Below are 16,143 nucleotides of genomic sequence, written 5' to 3' on the forward strand. Positions count from 1 at the left end.
GGCAGCTTTGAATTAAAATAAATAAAATGTATAAACTCTTTCCGTCTCGCGTACAAACGGCAGAAAACACACACGTGTACAAATATAAAAACTAATAAACCTTTAATATGAGCAGTTTGTACAATTTACAAATCGCATTAAAATGTCTGAAATTATTTGCAAATCCCAAAGTCGAACCACACCCATACAAGAGAAATCAAACTGCATATAATGGCATATTTGAGTTATATCAATACACAGGGTTTACATAAAACATCAGGTGTATGCGTTTAAGCAGAGGAGCCATCACATGAAACACTGACATGCAGCCCCTGTAATCACTGTGGCGGACACGTACAAAAATAGATTACACTGATGCACTAACAACTGGCTGATTTCTGAAAAGTCTTTATTTATGTTGTACACGTCCTGACAATATAAGGTCATCCCTGATGGAGGAAAAGATATTTAACCGGTCCAGCGACATAAGAATATATCAGCTCGGTTGTCAAAAATTAAATAAATACAAGCTTTTGGTTTCATATCAAAAGAAACTGCTACAAAACACCAAATCTCAAGATGTCACGCAGAACTGGCGTTACTCACACTTTAAACAGTTTCTCCATTTGTTAAGCCCGTTACATTATCCAGTAATGCATCACCAGTTCAAAACAATGAAAAGAAAGGGGAAAGGTTTAAGGCACCGTTGGGTCGTCTACTGCAAACTGCTGCAGCAGCCGTTGAGCATTTTAAGTTTGCGCCATCTGTTCAACTTCACACTGCAAAAAGGAAAACGCTCATTGTTCAGACCACCTGGAATCCTTGGCCTCCTTACAGTCTCTGGAATATTTGGAAATTAGTATTCTAACCTGTAAAAAACGTGATAGTGCTTTAGAGACAAACCAGTGGTTGTATCAGTACAAGAGGCTGACAGGTGAGGAAACACGATCAGTTCTGTAGGCCACGCATGTAAAGACCACACGCTGGCGCATTAACGACCCAACACGTAAGAGGGGAAACAAACAAGAGAAACAAAAAGATTCGGGTATATAAAGGACTATAACAAGAGACGAGAGCTCCAGGTGAATGTTAAACACTTTGCTATAACAGCAGAGTACTGGGGCACCCCGCGGGCTGCTGTCCCCCAAATCGAGCCCAAAGAGTGGCTGAAAAACCAAACGCAGCGACCACGACGCGACCACGACGCGACCGACGCTCCGCTCTTCCAGCTAAACCTCGTGCATCCTTGTACTGCCGAGCGCGGCGTGAAAAATGTGCGCCGAAGGTTTACTTTGAGTACAAAGATGTCGTAAAGCTCGTGCTTCACATATTTACAGCACAACCTAGAAGCCTGTCTTTACTAAATGGTACTAAACAGGTTAAATACACTGTTGTACTGAAAGTTTATGTCGAGGCACGCTCTGCCACATGCAGCCGTACATGGCCAAACGTATTCCATTATAGCAGGACTTTATACTACGAATAATAGAAGACTGGAGTCTCTGCAAAAACCTTAAACATCCACAAGAGCTTTGCTTACTTCTAAAATCTGTGACGTTTCTAATATAAAGAGTATTAAGAAAAAAACAAACACTGCTGAACATCTTCTCTTGCAAATTTCCTGTTTTCAGAAAAGTAAACTGAAACAAATGAAAACGCTCTGCTGTGACACACTGAAGGCTTTCCTGTTATAAAGCAGCAACATCAGACTGGTGCTGTGACGTGGGAGGAGCACACGGTAGGAGGTTCAAACACGAGCCGCCCTCACGAGAAGCCCGGGGAGCTGGCTGAGCGGTGATGCTGCAGGTGGGCTGTAGTGTTCGTGACACTTGTGGCGAGGCCAGAGGCCTTGAGCGGCGTGCTGCAGCCCTGTGCCTGTGGAAAGCGCTGGTGATAGCGGTCCAAGCGTAGATACTTCACCGTCACCAGCTTACCTGTGAAACAGAAGCAATCACTGCAGTGCTCCTCCATACATGAGCCAACCCATCACAGAGTCATAAATCATGAATATGAGCGACATGTATTCCCATAAAGCTGATTCTTTCAATGTTTGTGGCAAACTGGACCTCTAGCAGATGCGTAGCATACGAGGGTTCACCTACAGGTTGCATTTACTTCACTGTCGGCCACGTGCATCGTCACTCAGAAAGCTGGAAAACTATCACGTGAAACGCCTGAAGGACGGGTTTTTGTCCTTCGAGCATCTAAATCATGTCTGTTGATATTTTTGTTAAATTGGTACTGCTGACATAAACCACAGTGATTTGTAGACAGTGTTTCAAAGAGTACAGATTATTGCTTTAAATGTGATTATTTATTAGACTTGATGTTTTGGAGCCTCTGACGGATCCTCCAGCAGTGGTTTTTCAGTCTGGCGCTCGAATCAGTTTTAAATTTTGGTTTTAGGCACAAAAACACTTCTTGACTTGGATCAGACGCAGTTCCCTCTGACAGGCATCCAAGCAGCTGCCATTTTATTTTATTCAATTCTTACTTACAGGCCGACTCTGGAGTCACACTTTAACTTTCTTATGGGTGACACCAGACCGATTTTATTGATAGTATGCTGGTGTGTTTGGGCCTCCGTGACAAAACCATCTCACACTAATAACTTCTGTTTTTAGCCTAACATGTAGCCAGTCTTTGTTGAAGTTCAGTTACTGATATCGATGTTAAAAATCCCCCAAATTAAATTCTCTCTTTTCCGTTTCATAGCCCTACCTTTAATATTCAACACATATTTTAGTTTAATGTTCAAAGTCTTGAATGAGTTCCATCCTTGGATCGCTGTTCCCCTTGTTACAGACCATCCTTACTTACATGGCTTATATCATTTTGTAGGGAAATCCTGCTGAAGCCCAGAGTGAATATCAGAGGCTCCTCAGTGTTGAAGCACAACGTGTCCTGTTTGCTCTCATTTACAGTAGAAACTGATGTTAATCACAGGGTTGACAAACATGTTCCCTTTCTGTGCTCTTCATGTATCACATGAGTAATGATGGCTGTGCATTATAAAACCTTACGTGAGGGTTTGACATAGAAAACTATTTTTTCCAGTCATTCGTATAAAATTCTTCCATGTTTTTGGTTAAACTGAACATGTTCGACAGCAGCACCTGAGCTGTGAGCAGAACTGTTCTAAGGGGGAGATAATCTCGCATCTATCAGAGGAAATCAATCAGGTTATTTGGACGCTGCTTTAGACTCTGTGTGAACTCAATGAGGAGCAAATGTGAGCTGAACATGATTGTATTTCACAGCACGTCACTGAACTTGATCCAAACATCTCAGTGGTTCCTTTAACTGCAGCACGGGAGTAGCATCATGGAGATGATCAAAACTTTGAAAAGCAGCTGTAATCCTGGCTCCTGTTCAGCAGCATCAATACTGGCGTGGACTCTGGCAGCAGCTCCAGCTGCACTTACAGTCCACTTTCATTAGGAGAGTTTTGGGAGATTTACCTACGGTATCTATTTGCTTCCATCAAATTCAATATGATCATTTTTTCTTAAAACTGTATATTTTCTCAGACATTCGCTATATTTCATGTTTTATTGTGAATAACATATCATGTGTGATTTACCATCAAACCAGGAGCCATGAAGCGCCTTGAAGGCTTTCCCTGAGTACTCTGCAGAGAGACACTTGACATAGACGCAGCCCTGTGAAGATAAAGGAGGCGGGAGTGACACGTGCAGCTAACAGCATTAAAGCCAAACTGTGGGCAGGCACAACGTACCTCTCGTGAGGTCTTGTCCACAGCTATATGGACAATGCCATCATTATCGCTGCATTTCTCCAAGATGGCCTCACGAATGGCTAGGTCCCAGTTCTCCCCCACCTCCCTGAAAACATCAGGTAACAAGAGCAGAAAGTCACGTCTGTAAACACTGAGGACAGAAGCATCAATCGTTTGTCACCTCTGTTCCATCAGGACAGAAGGGCGATAACAAACGTGTAGTTCTTAAAATGATATAAAACACCAGCTTCCAACAACTTTCCACCCAAAGCAGAGCTGCTGGACAGGACTTTGCTAAATGTGCAAGGAAATTGTTGCTTCAACCTTTAGCAGGAACAAATAACACGGAGCCAACAGGTCAGCAGACGATGCTCTTAACACGGGACTGCATTTCCCCTCCAACATCTGGACTCTGCAGAAAGTTGTCTGGGAACTTTTGGGAACTTTAGTTCTGCTTTTTATAAAATCGTCCCAGCTTCCACCTGCAGCTGGATCACTTCCTGTCGGACAGACTAGGCAGGCATGCCTCACTCTCAGTGCATCGACACCAGTTCCCCCAGGACTATTTACACTTTCTCCTCCCTGTTCACCAACAGCTGCACCTTTAGTCACCAGCCCATCATCGGGCTCATCTCAGGTGCAGACGAGTCCATCTGTAGGAGGGAGACTGACAGCCTGGTGAACTGGTCGAGTCTCACAACAGCCTGTTTGTAGATATGGACGCCTGGATATGCAGACTCACTGTTTGCAGCTTTAACTGCTTCAACTCTTCTGGCATGGCTTTCCACAAGGTTTAGGTGTGTGCTCATGGGAATATTTGACCATCCAGAAGAACACGTGTGCAGTCAGACACTGGTGTTGGATGAGAATGCCTGTGAAGCAGAGGGTTGAGGGTGGGGTGCCGGGGGAAGGTTGGCTGTCCCAGCTGACAGCAGTCATCTAATCCCAGTAGGACGGCGGGGCCTGGGAGAGAGAGTAGCGACGGGCACGGAGAAAACGACGAGCGACTGAAAAGCTGCTCCGTCAAGAAACGGTAAATTAAACAAACACCAACAGCAGAGTTGCGTGTCTGTGGTGCCGGCTTTGGGGACTGGGGGCGTTACAGCATGGTGTGCAGTTCCCCCTCTGCTTCATCCCAAAGCTGTTCTCTTGGGTTGGGGTCAGGACTCCAGTTCTTCCACAACAAACTCACTCGTCCATGTTTTTAATGACTTGTTTTGTGTCCTTGGGTGCCGTCATGTTGGAACAAGAAGGGCCCATCCCCAAACTGGGAGCACGAACCTGTCCAAAATGTCTTGGTGTGCTGAAGCACAAAGAGTTCCTTTGACTGGAAGTAAGGGGGCAAGGCCGACTGCTTAAAAACAGCCCACCTCCACCAAACTGGACAATGCAGTGAATGAGCACCGTTCTCCATCCATTAAATGGTTATGGTAACATTAATATCCTAATATTACAATCCATCAACAATTGTTTTCCAAAAAGTCTCCATCACATCCCAACGGTGCTCCATAAGACTGATCTAGTGACAGAACATTAGAGTACAATGAGCTCTGTGACACGGAGTCGTATCCATGTCAGCAACAAGACTGAAGCAGCTGATGGCTTTGAAACGATGCTCAGCTGGTACCAAGAGGCCCAACGTGTGGCGATAACATCAGCCCCACACCGTGTCACTACCACCAGCCTGAGCTGCTGATTACAGGGTCGGTCCGTACTTTCAGAAACAACACATGTTCATCTTTTCCATTTATAACGTACTTAGTCTTGAAAACGTTCTAGTCCTCTACCCTGGGACATCTTTAGTGATGTATGTGATCCTAACAGATCATCAAACATGCAGAAGAAAGAACTTACATGACTGGATCAAACATGTTCCTGATTTTCAGACATGGGGTCAGGCTGTTGGGAGGTGAATTCCTCCGGTCCAACGGAAACGCTGAAACAGCAACATGATCAAACTGTTAACGGGCAGGTGATCGCAGTAAGAACATCTCCATAAAGTTTACAGACTGGTTAACGTGCCATTAGGTCCATCAGCATTTAGACAAACAAGTGGCCTGAAACGCCATCTGATCAACTAGACGCTCTTTAGTGCGTTACCTTTTCCTTGCCAGACTTTGGAGGAGCCCTTGTCACAATTAAGAGAAGGCTGGATCCACCTCCAAACCAGGAAGTCTGCTCCACCAATCCTCTGAGTCTCTGTTCGAATCCTTGATTCATTCGCTGAAAGAAAACTCACGGCTCGCTCCCAAATCTTTTTCATTTTCCTCCTGCAAAACAAAATCCCCAAATCATCAGTACCCCAACTGGGCACAACCCGGAATTTCTCTTATACAATATCCCGTCCATGATGTGGGATACAGACTCATGGAAATGTATCAAATACCTAGAAACAATTAAAATCTATAATTAAATCCAACAAATAACCCCCTATTCCACCCCAGATTAAATGAAGAAATAACAATAATGCACGTCAGAAAAATACCTTCCAAAGGTTACACATAGGGGTGGGCGATATAAACGATATACATTTGGCCAGCGACAGATTTTGACTACACCGCTCTATCGCGATAGCGCATGTTGATGATGTCATCAAGCTGCGCCTGTTTTGGTCGAAAGAATCGGAGCAGCTACAACCATTATCATCTGCAAATGATGGCGGGCGACAGTCACAGCAAAGAGATGAAGCACTTTTGGAATATGGGGAAAGCCAAAAACTGCACTTCCTCCTCTTCCGTAACATTGATTCATTAATGCTGAATCCTCTGCAGCTGCTCTGTTCCCATGTTGTTGCAGTATATTAAACACTAACCTCGTATTGTGGATGAATGATCTCAGTTGTTCTCCTGACTGAAGTTTGGCCCGTGTACAGCATCCTGCTATGCGACTGCATTTGTCCCTGACCACCAGAATCCCTCACGTTAACTTTTATCGAGTGGAAAAAAAGTTCATCCTCCAGCTTCACTGTGTTTGTTATGCTAACATAGCTGTGTCGCTAGCAATCACGTAGCACAACATTATATACCAGCTAGTCCAACTTCAGTAACCTGCAAACGTCACTGCTGTTTAGTTTCTGTCTTCATTTATAATGGCACCCAAAGCGCTTTACAATGCCACTATGCATTCACTCTCACATTCACACACTGGTTATTTATGTTGGAAGTGGCAGCAGAGCTGTACGATTTAATTAGTTTCAGAAATCTCTCAGTCAGAACATGGTATGAAATGTTTAGGTGGAAACTAGCGAGCTAACTTCCTGTTAACTTCTAACTCCGTTAAATTTAATAACTTCTGTTTTCATGGATGCCTGGATGTTAAACTTAATACACCTGGTAAAGCAGCAACGCTGATCGTTTTATTAAAGATGAAAGAATTTAGACAGTTTTTAAACTCTCAGTGATGCTGCAGTGTTCGTTTGACTTTGGGACCTGAAGCTGACGGAGTTTTGGACCCAGATTACTCCATGAAGCTCCTCCCTACGGCAGCCGTAATGCTCTGACGATCCATCAAGCTGTGCGGCTTATCAAAGCTGTACTAAAACATTTTTAACAGATTTCTGCCAAAATCGGTCCGAGGTCAGTAAGCACAACCAGAATTCATACATAAGGCCCACTCTCGATTTTTGAGAACATTAAAGGATTTTAAGTGTGGAAAATACGTTATACAGAAGAATATATCGCGATACATATCATTATATATCGTTACCGCACGTGCTTCAAATTATATCGCAAAATAAGTTACATACTAGTTACACAGTAATTCTACTTATTGATACCTTTCACAAACGGAGAGTTGAGTTTCAATCCAGCTCTGACGTCTGGACAGAAATGTGAAATTTCCTCAAAGACCAACGATGTAAAGTTAAATCTTATAACGTACAAAAAGTTCAGACCCACCTCAACCAAAGAAATTAAAAAATAACTAAATAAATAAATCAGTAATCTGATTACCCGAGGAAACTGCTTTGAGGTCTAACACTAAAGATGGGACTTACCGGTCCTGCGGCTGAACCAGCGAGTCTCTGACGTGCGGGATGGGCAGGTAGGGCTGTAGGTCCTGGTTCTCTTGGCAAGCCTCACCATGAGTCTTCATCACATCTGGATAGGAAGAAGGTACCAAACTCATAAGCAAACACTTCCTGTCTGACATCCAAGTGAATACGGTGCGGTCCTTACCGATGATCCTCTCCACCATGTCGTACATTTGTCTCGTCTCCGCCTCGTCTCTCCTCCAGCGATACTTCACGTAGCACACCACGCTCCACACACAAGCTGCCGCTGTGCAGACAAACACAGCATTCACAGGTTCAAACAGACCAGCTAAACACTGCCTCCACATCTGTATCAATCTAAACTCTGATGGATGAATCACTGAAGCTGGTGCTGCTGACAAGAACGTATTCAGGGTATATTTAGTCATAATATTCGTTTATCCTTGTTTTAAGGAACCATTTCTTATCAATCAGCTGACAACAGAATGTCACTCCTGCTCACCTACAAACTATTTGATCTTTCTGTTTAGTGTCAAAGTTTTTATATCATTTATTGAGAAAAATGCATGAAACAATCATCACCTGTGTGACCAGAAACTTGGTGGGTTTTGCTTTAATAACAATTTGGCCCCATTTTAGTGTCTTTGTAGCAGACCACACTTTAGTTGCCAACAGCAGCTACTGCAGCAGACCATCAAATGATGGCATTAACACCACATGGATCTCACACCTGGATGGGGTTTGACTGATTTCCAAACATCAGTCGAAAGACAAAATGTGTGTTCCTTTACAAATGACTAAAAAATAGATCCCATTAAAAAAAGAAGCTGTGTCTAAATCACGACACACTGCAAAGACATGTTTGATAATTCCTTCTAAAAATGACTCACGTCAGGTGCTCGCCCCTCATTCACAAACCAGATGCAGAAACTGCCCCCGCTACCATGAGGGGAAGGCTTTCTGAATCATCTCGTGAGGGACAGCACCCACCTGCACAGTCCTCATTATAAACTCCATGTTTACAGTTTGTGTAACGTGGTTTATTCACCGACTGCAATGAGGAGGACTCTGTTTATGATGGTGAAGAAGGCTCGGCGGAAACGGCACGTGAAGGACATCTTGGGATGAGTGGACTCCAGCCGAGCGATCTCAGACACCTTAGTCACCGGCTCATCCGGCACCGCTCCCACCAGCCTGCAAACACCGGCACAGAAAGTGAGTGCACGTGTCGCTCTCACGGAGGCAGCGAGGAACTCTTCAAAGAGGCTGAACATTACCTAATGCCAAATTCCTGGCCTTTTTGGATGATCCAGTCCAGAGAGTCATTAATTAAGCCTTTAAACGATTTATTTTGAGCCTGCACAGAAAGAAGAGACATGATTCTCATTTATTTTAAGCAATTTCTGCTGATTCACTTAAAGAGCCAGGTGCTATGATGTTTATACATGAAGACTCACATGTGCAAGCACATACGAGTAAGCTGCATTAACCTGGTTACTCCACATGGACAGCAATCAGACTGCTGCCACACTTTGATTTAACTGTGTGATAAAAGATGGAACTGCTGACGTTTCCTATTGAATGTGTTGTTGTGTGGATGTACCAGTAAATACAGCGAGGCCTCATCTATGGACACACTCCGGTTTGGATGATTTGGGTCTCCACAGTCATGCTGGCCTGTAATCACAAGATTAAACTGATGATAATCTCGCTTTAATCCAACTTCCCCAGATCAGCACACACACAACAACGAGCTGATATGAGCGGACAGACCACACAAATGTCACAGACATCTGTTTGTGCTATATGTTTCTGTAAGGACAATAATACAGCCTGTTAGAATCACCACATAATGTCCCATAATGATCATTCTCTGTACTCTGTGTGTGTCTGAAAATTTACTATTAAATCAAATTTCAAAGGAAGTTAAACGATGTAAAAATGGAGCAAATATGTTAAAATCTTGTGTTCACATTAGCTGATGTGGTAACTGTGCTGTCATAAATCTGATACTGTGAAATAACCGTTTCCATATACAGTTAATAAAAATTAAAATCATTACCAGCAACAAAGGCCAAGTGGTCATGAAGACTGAGCAGCAGCTTTTGGATCACATCCTTCTGTAAAAAGAAACGCCCGATTATATTAGAAAGTACCAACAAAACTGCACTGATCTGCATATTTATTCATTTTACTGACAAAATCTCTGCAGAGAAAAAGGCCATTACACGCAGAGGGCGTGGCCAAAAAGCAGCACGCCACTCTGAATCTTTCGGTCAAACACAAACACAACAAACATGTTGGGGATTTAAGTTCTTAAAAAACACGTTGTGAAAAGAGTCGACATCATCCCAATGAGCAGAGACGTTTCTGGACAATAAAAAGGAAGAACGACTCTGGGCAGCAGGAAGAATTTCATGGAGGTCACGTTCATGTTTCCGGTGGGCAGTGTGGCAGTGGGAGCTGAGACTAGACGTGGGTTTGTTTTTTAAATCAGTTTCCCAATTCAAATGGATTTTAGTTTGAATAAAGCGTTATTGATTCATTGAATCCTGAATGATTTTCAAGTATAAAATTTGCCAGAATCTCAGGTCAAAGTTCATAAAAATATTTCAACAATCACCAAACGAGAGCAGGACACAAAGACGTAAACACAGAGCGTGGATCGTTCACCCGACGGCACGTCTCAGTGTACCCACAGACCAGTTTACCATCAAAATCTGTTTGATCCTCAGTTACTCTGACACAAAGGCCTCTGCTGTGATGCTCACACCTCTGATCAAGTCTCACAGTGTCAGCTTTGTTTTTACACACAGATATAAACATGGAGAAGTAAGAATAAATGATCAGAATCATAATACTTCTGAGTCAAAACTCCGTGACGAGGCCCAGCTGAGGAGGCAGAGGAATCGTTTCAGAGAGCCGACTGACCCCAAGCAGCGTCTAGATGTGTCTGAGGACAAATAGGATTATTTTACTATGTGTATCTTCAGAAATGGTGCTTGTTTTGAGCCACGAGCGTACTTGTTGGTGCCAGAAAGTATTAGCACCAAATTTACATGCGTTTTTCTACCTCCACTCAGCAGCCATCTTTAATCCACTGTGGGTAGTTCTTATTTGAAGCATTATCTGAATAAACAGTAGATTCATGGTCATGGTGCCATGTCATCAGGTGTCAGGCAGGTTATCTGACCTGCAGTTTAATAGTTGGACACAGGCCTCTGACAGAAATCGCTCTTCATGAGCTTTTTTTAATCTGCTGTTTGTTGCAGCTTGGTCAGCTTTAGGCAAAACACTACGTAGGTTGAGATATTCTAAAATAAAAAGCATTGAAGTAGCACTTTTCCACGGTGTTGTTTTGTTTAAGCTGGGAAGTGCAGATACCCCACTTTGCTAATGACAGCGAGTCAACATCTGTCAGAACTTTAGGAACACTGCTGGCGCAGTGCTGTGAAAACATGTTGGCCACCAAACTGATGTGTTTATTTTTGCATGTTTGTTGTGCTTAAATGTTTCAGATCTTATATGAACAAAGATAAACTGAGGAAACTGAAAATGTCATTTTCAGATGATGACATCATGTTTTTAAAAAGCTATCCAACCTACACTGTCACACGCTTGGACACGCCTTCTCATTTAATGCTTTTTCTTTATCTTCATGTGTATGTATGTAGCTAACAAAGAAGTGTAAAACAACTCAAAACATGCTTGAGATTCTTCCTTTGCACATGCTGGTATTCTCCGATGAGCTTTATGAGGTTGTCTGCAACGCTAACAAACTGGACGGCGTGCAACTTTGAGGAGTCTAAAATATAAAACACATTTAGAGTTATTTATCAACTTTCTCTTTGCTACATAATTCCATCTTGTTTCATATATTTGATGTCTTCAGTTTGTATCTACAATGAAGAAAGCAGCAAAAATAAAGACAACATTAAATGAGAAGGTGTGTCTTCTGATTGGCTGTCAGTGTGGTTCTATGTAATATGTAAAACTGCCCACTAAGCCTAATAATTGGTGACGCCATGATTTGCAGCAAGAAGTGCAATCGAGCATGTGTGATAACTGCCAATGAGTCGTTGCTATCACTCTACAGGACTTCTGCAGACTTGTTTTTCATGTAGCCACCAAATCTGTTCATTGTTTTTACGGCCTCGATCTTTTTGGTAAGCAGTGGTTTTAGCTTCGAGCTCTCGTGGACGGCATTTTCACCCCATCTCTGTCTTATTGATGCTTCCCTCAGGGCACCAGTAAACCCACTGTAGCGTTCGCATTGCTCACCGCCGCTGATTTTCCTGCTGTTAGGGCGCAAGAAGCCGCTGCAGTATTCTTGTGAACAATAGGTGGCAGCACTCAGGCAATATCATGACATAAGTGTTGCTATAGGAAGGGAAGAAGTCACAACTGAAAGCAAAGACTTTCCCCGAGTGCCCATATTTCAAACAGCAGTAACAATCCCCTCTGCATACATGTCCATCAGAATGGGACGCCAACCTTGGCTAGGTTGTATTATTAATATTATGAAAACATATAGCTATGTTTTCATATTCAGATGACACCCAGCTTTATCAATCCATGAAATACGACGACAGGTTGTCTTAAAGACAAAGACCTGGGTGGCCTCTAATTTCTTGCTTCTAAATTCATTCAAAACTGGCGTTATTGTACTCGGCCCTGAAAAGCTTACAAACATGATGTCCAACCACATACTTTACACCGACTCTAGTAAAACCTTGGAGTTGTTGTTGATGAGGATTCAATGTGCAAAGTAAACAAATATGCAGGACTCCTTTCTTGCATTTGTGCAATATTTCTAAAATTAGAAACATCCCATCTCCGAATAATGCTAAAAACTGGCTCGTGCGCTTATTACCTCCACACTGGATTACTGTGATACATTATTGTTCAGCTGCCCTAAAAACTCCCCTGAAAGCCTTCGGTTGATCCAAAACGCTGCAGCCAGAGTGCTGTCAGGGACGAGGGCATTGATGATCATCTCTCACACTGGCTTCATGGCTCCAAGTTCATTCCAGAACCTAACTGAAAATCTTTCTCCTCACATACAGGGTTTAAGACCTCATAACAATATCATCTCAACAGAGCACTTCACTCTCGGACTGCAGGCTTACTTATGGTTCATATTTAAAAGTAGAATGGGAGGCAGCGCCTTCAGCTTTCAGGGCCACCTCCAGTTTGGCACAGACATCCTCGCTACCGTTAAGATTAGGCTTCAAACTTTCCCCTTGGATAAAGCATCTGGTCAGGGATGGATCCGGTCACCCTGAACCCTCCCTTAGTTACAGTGCAATAGGCCTAGGTTACTGTGGGCTTCCCATGATGCATTGAGTGTTTCTTGTTCGCTCACTGTGCTTACACACCTCTCTGTATGTAATCATTATTTATCTATCATCGTTTGCTCTTTTCCACAGTCTGTCACCCTCCCCTGGTTGTGCCAGAGGTTCTTCCTGTTAAATGTTGTTTTTACTTTCCACTGTGTGCTTGGTCACGGGGGGTTGTTGGGGTTGTCTCTGTATACGGTAGAGTCTCTACCTTACAATACAGAGCACCTTCAGTAACTGCTCTTGTGACTGGTGCCATACGAATAAAACTGAATTATTGTTGAATCATAAACACTGTCCTGTACTGAGGCAAGTGAGACTATCTGATAACTCCGTTTCTCTCGGTAGGCCGTCCACTCCTGGGGAGTTTCATCACTGGTTCAAGTTTTCTTCAGTTGTGGATAATAGCCTTCACCACAGTTTGCTCCCAAAGCCTGGCTTTGTAACCCTCTTCAGACTGATGGAGGTCAGAGTCTTTGTTTCTTACCTGTTCATACGTTTCTTTAAGTTGTAGTTAATTAATGATTAAACAAGAAGGCAATTACTTTTCAACATATGGCCCATTAGATCTGTATACCTGTGTTCAGATCAAATCCTCATTTATCATCTTGTACCAACTTGGATTATCTGATATCTAATGTCACAATTCAGTTGATGATCTGAAACGTGTGACAAATACACCAAAAAAATAAATAAATCAGCATTGCAAGTTACTGAAATGGTACACACTGTTAATCTAATCATATTTTCTGTGCTGTACATTTGAAAACCTCTTAACTTAAAGAGTAGGGGGAGCCTGAAGAAAGTATTTACTTACATTAGGTGTGTCAAACTCTGGGGGAGGGCTATTAACTGAAAATGAAGAAGAGACAGACAGTCAGGACAATTCTCATAAAAGTTTCCAAAGTACACGGATTGAGAAAAACATCCATAAATTACTTTTTCTGTTAAATATAAAACTGTTAGTGTGTGCATTCGTAGCTTTTGCACATTGTGCATCATTTTAAGTGTAACGTGATTCTTTTGATAGTCACATAATCCTTTTATCTGTAGGGGCACAAAAAACAACTCAGAAATCAGTGGAAGTGAATTTGGAGCGCCGTCCCCGTCCGACTGCTGTTCTGTGCTTGGGCAGACTGACTGTACAGATTCCTGCCAGTCTAAAAATGCTCATCTTTGGATCTGTTTGTATTTGGGAATCTCTCCAACTTTGGTGTTTGTTCAGCAGGAACATCCACTCAAAATACACAAAGAATAAACACTTGAATACATTACCAGGCAATAAAACAACTGCATGCATTACAGTCCCTAAACGTTAACACTCCAAATAGGCAGTTCGCCCAGATACTCACTGACGTTATCCACCTCCATGGCTCCTGAACCCCTCATCCTGAGGTACATGAGGCCCAGCAGCACAAAGAAGAGACACGCCGCTGTGAGCAGGAACATGGACAGGTAGTGAGCGCTAAAACTACCTGAGGAAGCTAGCTCTTCCCTTTTGAACTGCTGGAGAAGCTCATCTTCGGGAGCAGACACGTTTCTCTTGAGCGCTGCGTGGCCGTAGGAATGGTTGGGAGCAGGGGTGTGAGTAGAGTGGTTGCGCCTGTACGTCTGCGACAGACCGCTGTAGGTGGAGAAGTGCGGTCTCAGCTCGGTGCTGTTGCTTCTGGATGCTCCGTCCTCCCCGGTGGCCGGACTGTTTTTACCGGTGTTGCCTTTGTGGTTTTCGGTAAGTGACCTGTAGATGGGTTTCCTTGGAAGTGTGTGACTCCGCGAGTCTCCCAAGCGGCTATAGTCCCTTCTCCTTAAATCATCTTCCTCTTCATCCTCACCTCGACTCCCCCCCATGCTTAGAAAACGACGAGGCGTAGCTTCTGTGTTCTGCCCATCGGTCGCAGACCCTCGATCAGTAACGTCGGAAGATAACGCCACACTGGGGTGGTTTCGTCGAGGCTCCAATCTGTCGCATTCTGGGTCGCCGACGCCAAGCCCACTAACTTCCTCCTCGTCCGAGTCTGAGTAATCTCCAGCTAATTTGCTAGCATTCAGGCGAGACGCCCCGCGACCATTTAAAGAGCGAGATTTCTTTTCCATATCCTCCTCATAATTGTCCTCGTCCCCTGAGTCGTCGTAACGCCGTAGTCCCGCATCGGGACTGGGTCTGTCACCGACTCCCCAGCCCAGTGAGACACGTCTCTCTCCGTTCTGACCCAGGGAAAAATTGCTGCTTGGTGTCGCACTGTGGTCGTACCGACTCTTGATAGCCACACTCGGCGGTGAGGCAGGCCTAATCTTAGGCTGCTGTTGAGAACTGGAGCTTCTGTTCGCTCTGCCACTGGGACCGAGGCCTTTCCTCTTTAGTGGGGTTTCAGCATCAGACTCGTCGGAGCTGAAGCCGAGGAGGGAGGACTTCCGGCCCGGTCTCCTGCTTGTATTCAGGTGCGTGACGTCATGGCTGACTGGCCTAGATGCCACTGTGCTACCGCCGCCAGTGGTACTGTTAATGGCACCGATAGTACGGGTTTTACCAGGTCTTAGTCCTCGCTGCTGTTGCTCCTCGCGAAGCTTCTTGAGTTTCTTCAGGTACACCGGACGAGTGTTTTCAGTAACGGGCCCTGGAGTGAAACCAAAGCGTTTTAATTCCAAAAAAAGCTCCTCATCCGTTAACTGTGTTGACGCCATCTTGAAAAGACCTCGAAGACGGTTCTGTGACGGAAATGACGTAGAGGTGAAGTGGCAACCAACTGGGCTGTGTTCAAAATCACCAACAAGCTGCGAAAATATGTCGCAGACACCCCCTTTATTACGTCGCGGATGTTTTCAAATAATAGTTTGTTTCACTTTTTCTGTGCGCATATTAAAAATCTAATTACTTTTTTTCAAACAAATAGCTTTATTGAACGTGTAAACAAACAAAAGTAACCATCTAACAACTGAAGGCACGGTAACAACGAAAAACATACAATTTCAATATGAAAAATATAAATAAATACAAATCACACAAAAAGGAAAAAGAGTCAGAGAAAACAATCACATTAAATCAAAATTGTTAGGTAATAAAAGTAATTTCACGTCACAGACTCACTGAATCGCTT

General features: G+C 43.6%; 1 protein-coding gene across 1 annotated transcript; it reads right to left on the reverse strand.

Moving 5' to 3' along the window:
• Positions 1–77: 77 nt before the first annotated feature.
• On the reverse strand, positions 78–15,807 carry lemd3 (LEM domain containing 3). Its single transcript, XM_085250917.1, has 13 exons — positions 14,401–15,807; positions 13,866–13,900; positions 9,772–9,829; positions 9,313–9,386; positions 8,987–9,066; positions 8,758–8,903; positions 7,894–7,995; positions 7,713–7,815; positions 5,819–5,988; positions 5,573–5,654; positions 3,719–3,824; positions 3,563–3,641; positions 78–1,913 (listed from the first exon to the last, which is right to left on the reverse strand). The coding sequence occupies exons 1-13, from the start codon at positions 15,728–15,730 to the stop codon at positions 1,744–1,746; spliced, it is 2,535 nt and encodes an 844-aa protein (XP_085107043.1). The 5' UTR covers positions 15,731–15,807; the 3' UTR covers positions 78–1,743.
• Positions 15,808–16,143: the final 336 nt, after the last annotated feature.

The sequence above is a fragment of the Mchenga conophoros genome, linkage group LG17 (assembly GCF_057382185.1).
Source record: "Mchenga conophoros isolate Kocher_MC1m ecotype Shallow Benthic linkage group LG17, M_conophoros_male_GT1.1, whole genome shotgun sequence".
Taxonomy (NCBI): domain Eukaryota; kingdom Metazoa; phylum Chordata; class Actinopteri; order Cichliformes; family Cichlidae; genus Mchenga; species Mchenga conophoros.

Excerpts from the sequence above, each read along its gene's own strand:
- lemd3 (XM_085250917.1), bottom strand. The coding sequence starts at position 15,730 with ATGGCGTCAACACAGTTAACGGATGAGGAGCTTTTTTTGGAATTAAAA. Across the intron at positions 9,387-9,771 it reads CCACTTGGCCTTTGTTGCTG|GCCAGCATGACTGTGGAGAC; the intron begins GTAATGATTTTA and ends TTGTGATTACAG. Across the intron at positions 7,816-7,893 it reads CATGGTGGAGAGGATCATCG|ATGTGATGAAGACTCATGGT; the intron begins GTAAGGACCGCA and ends CTTCCTATCCAG.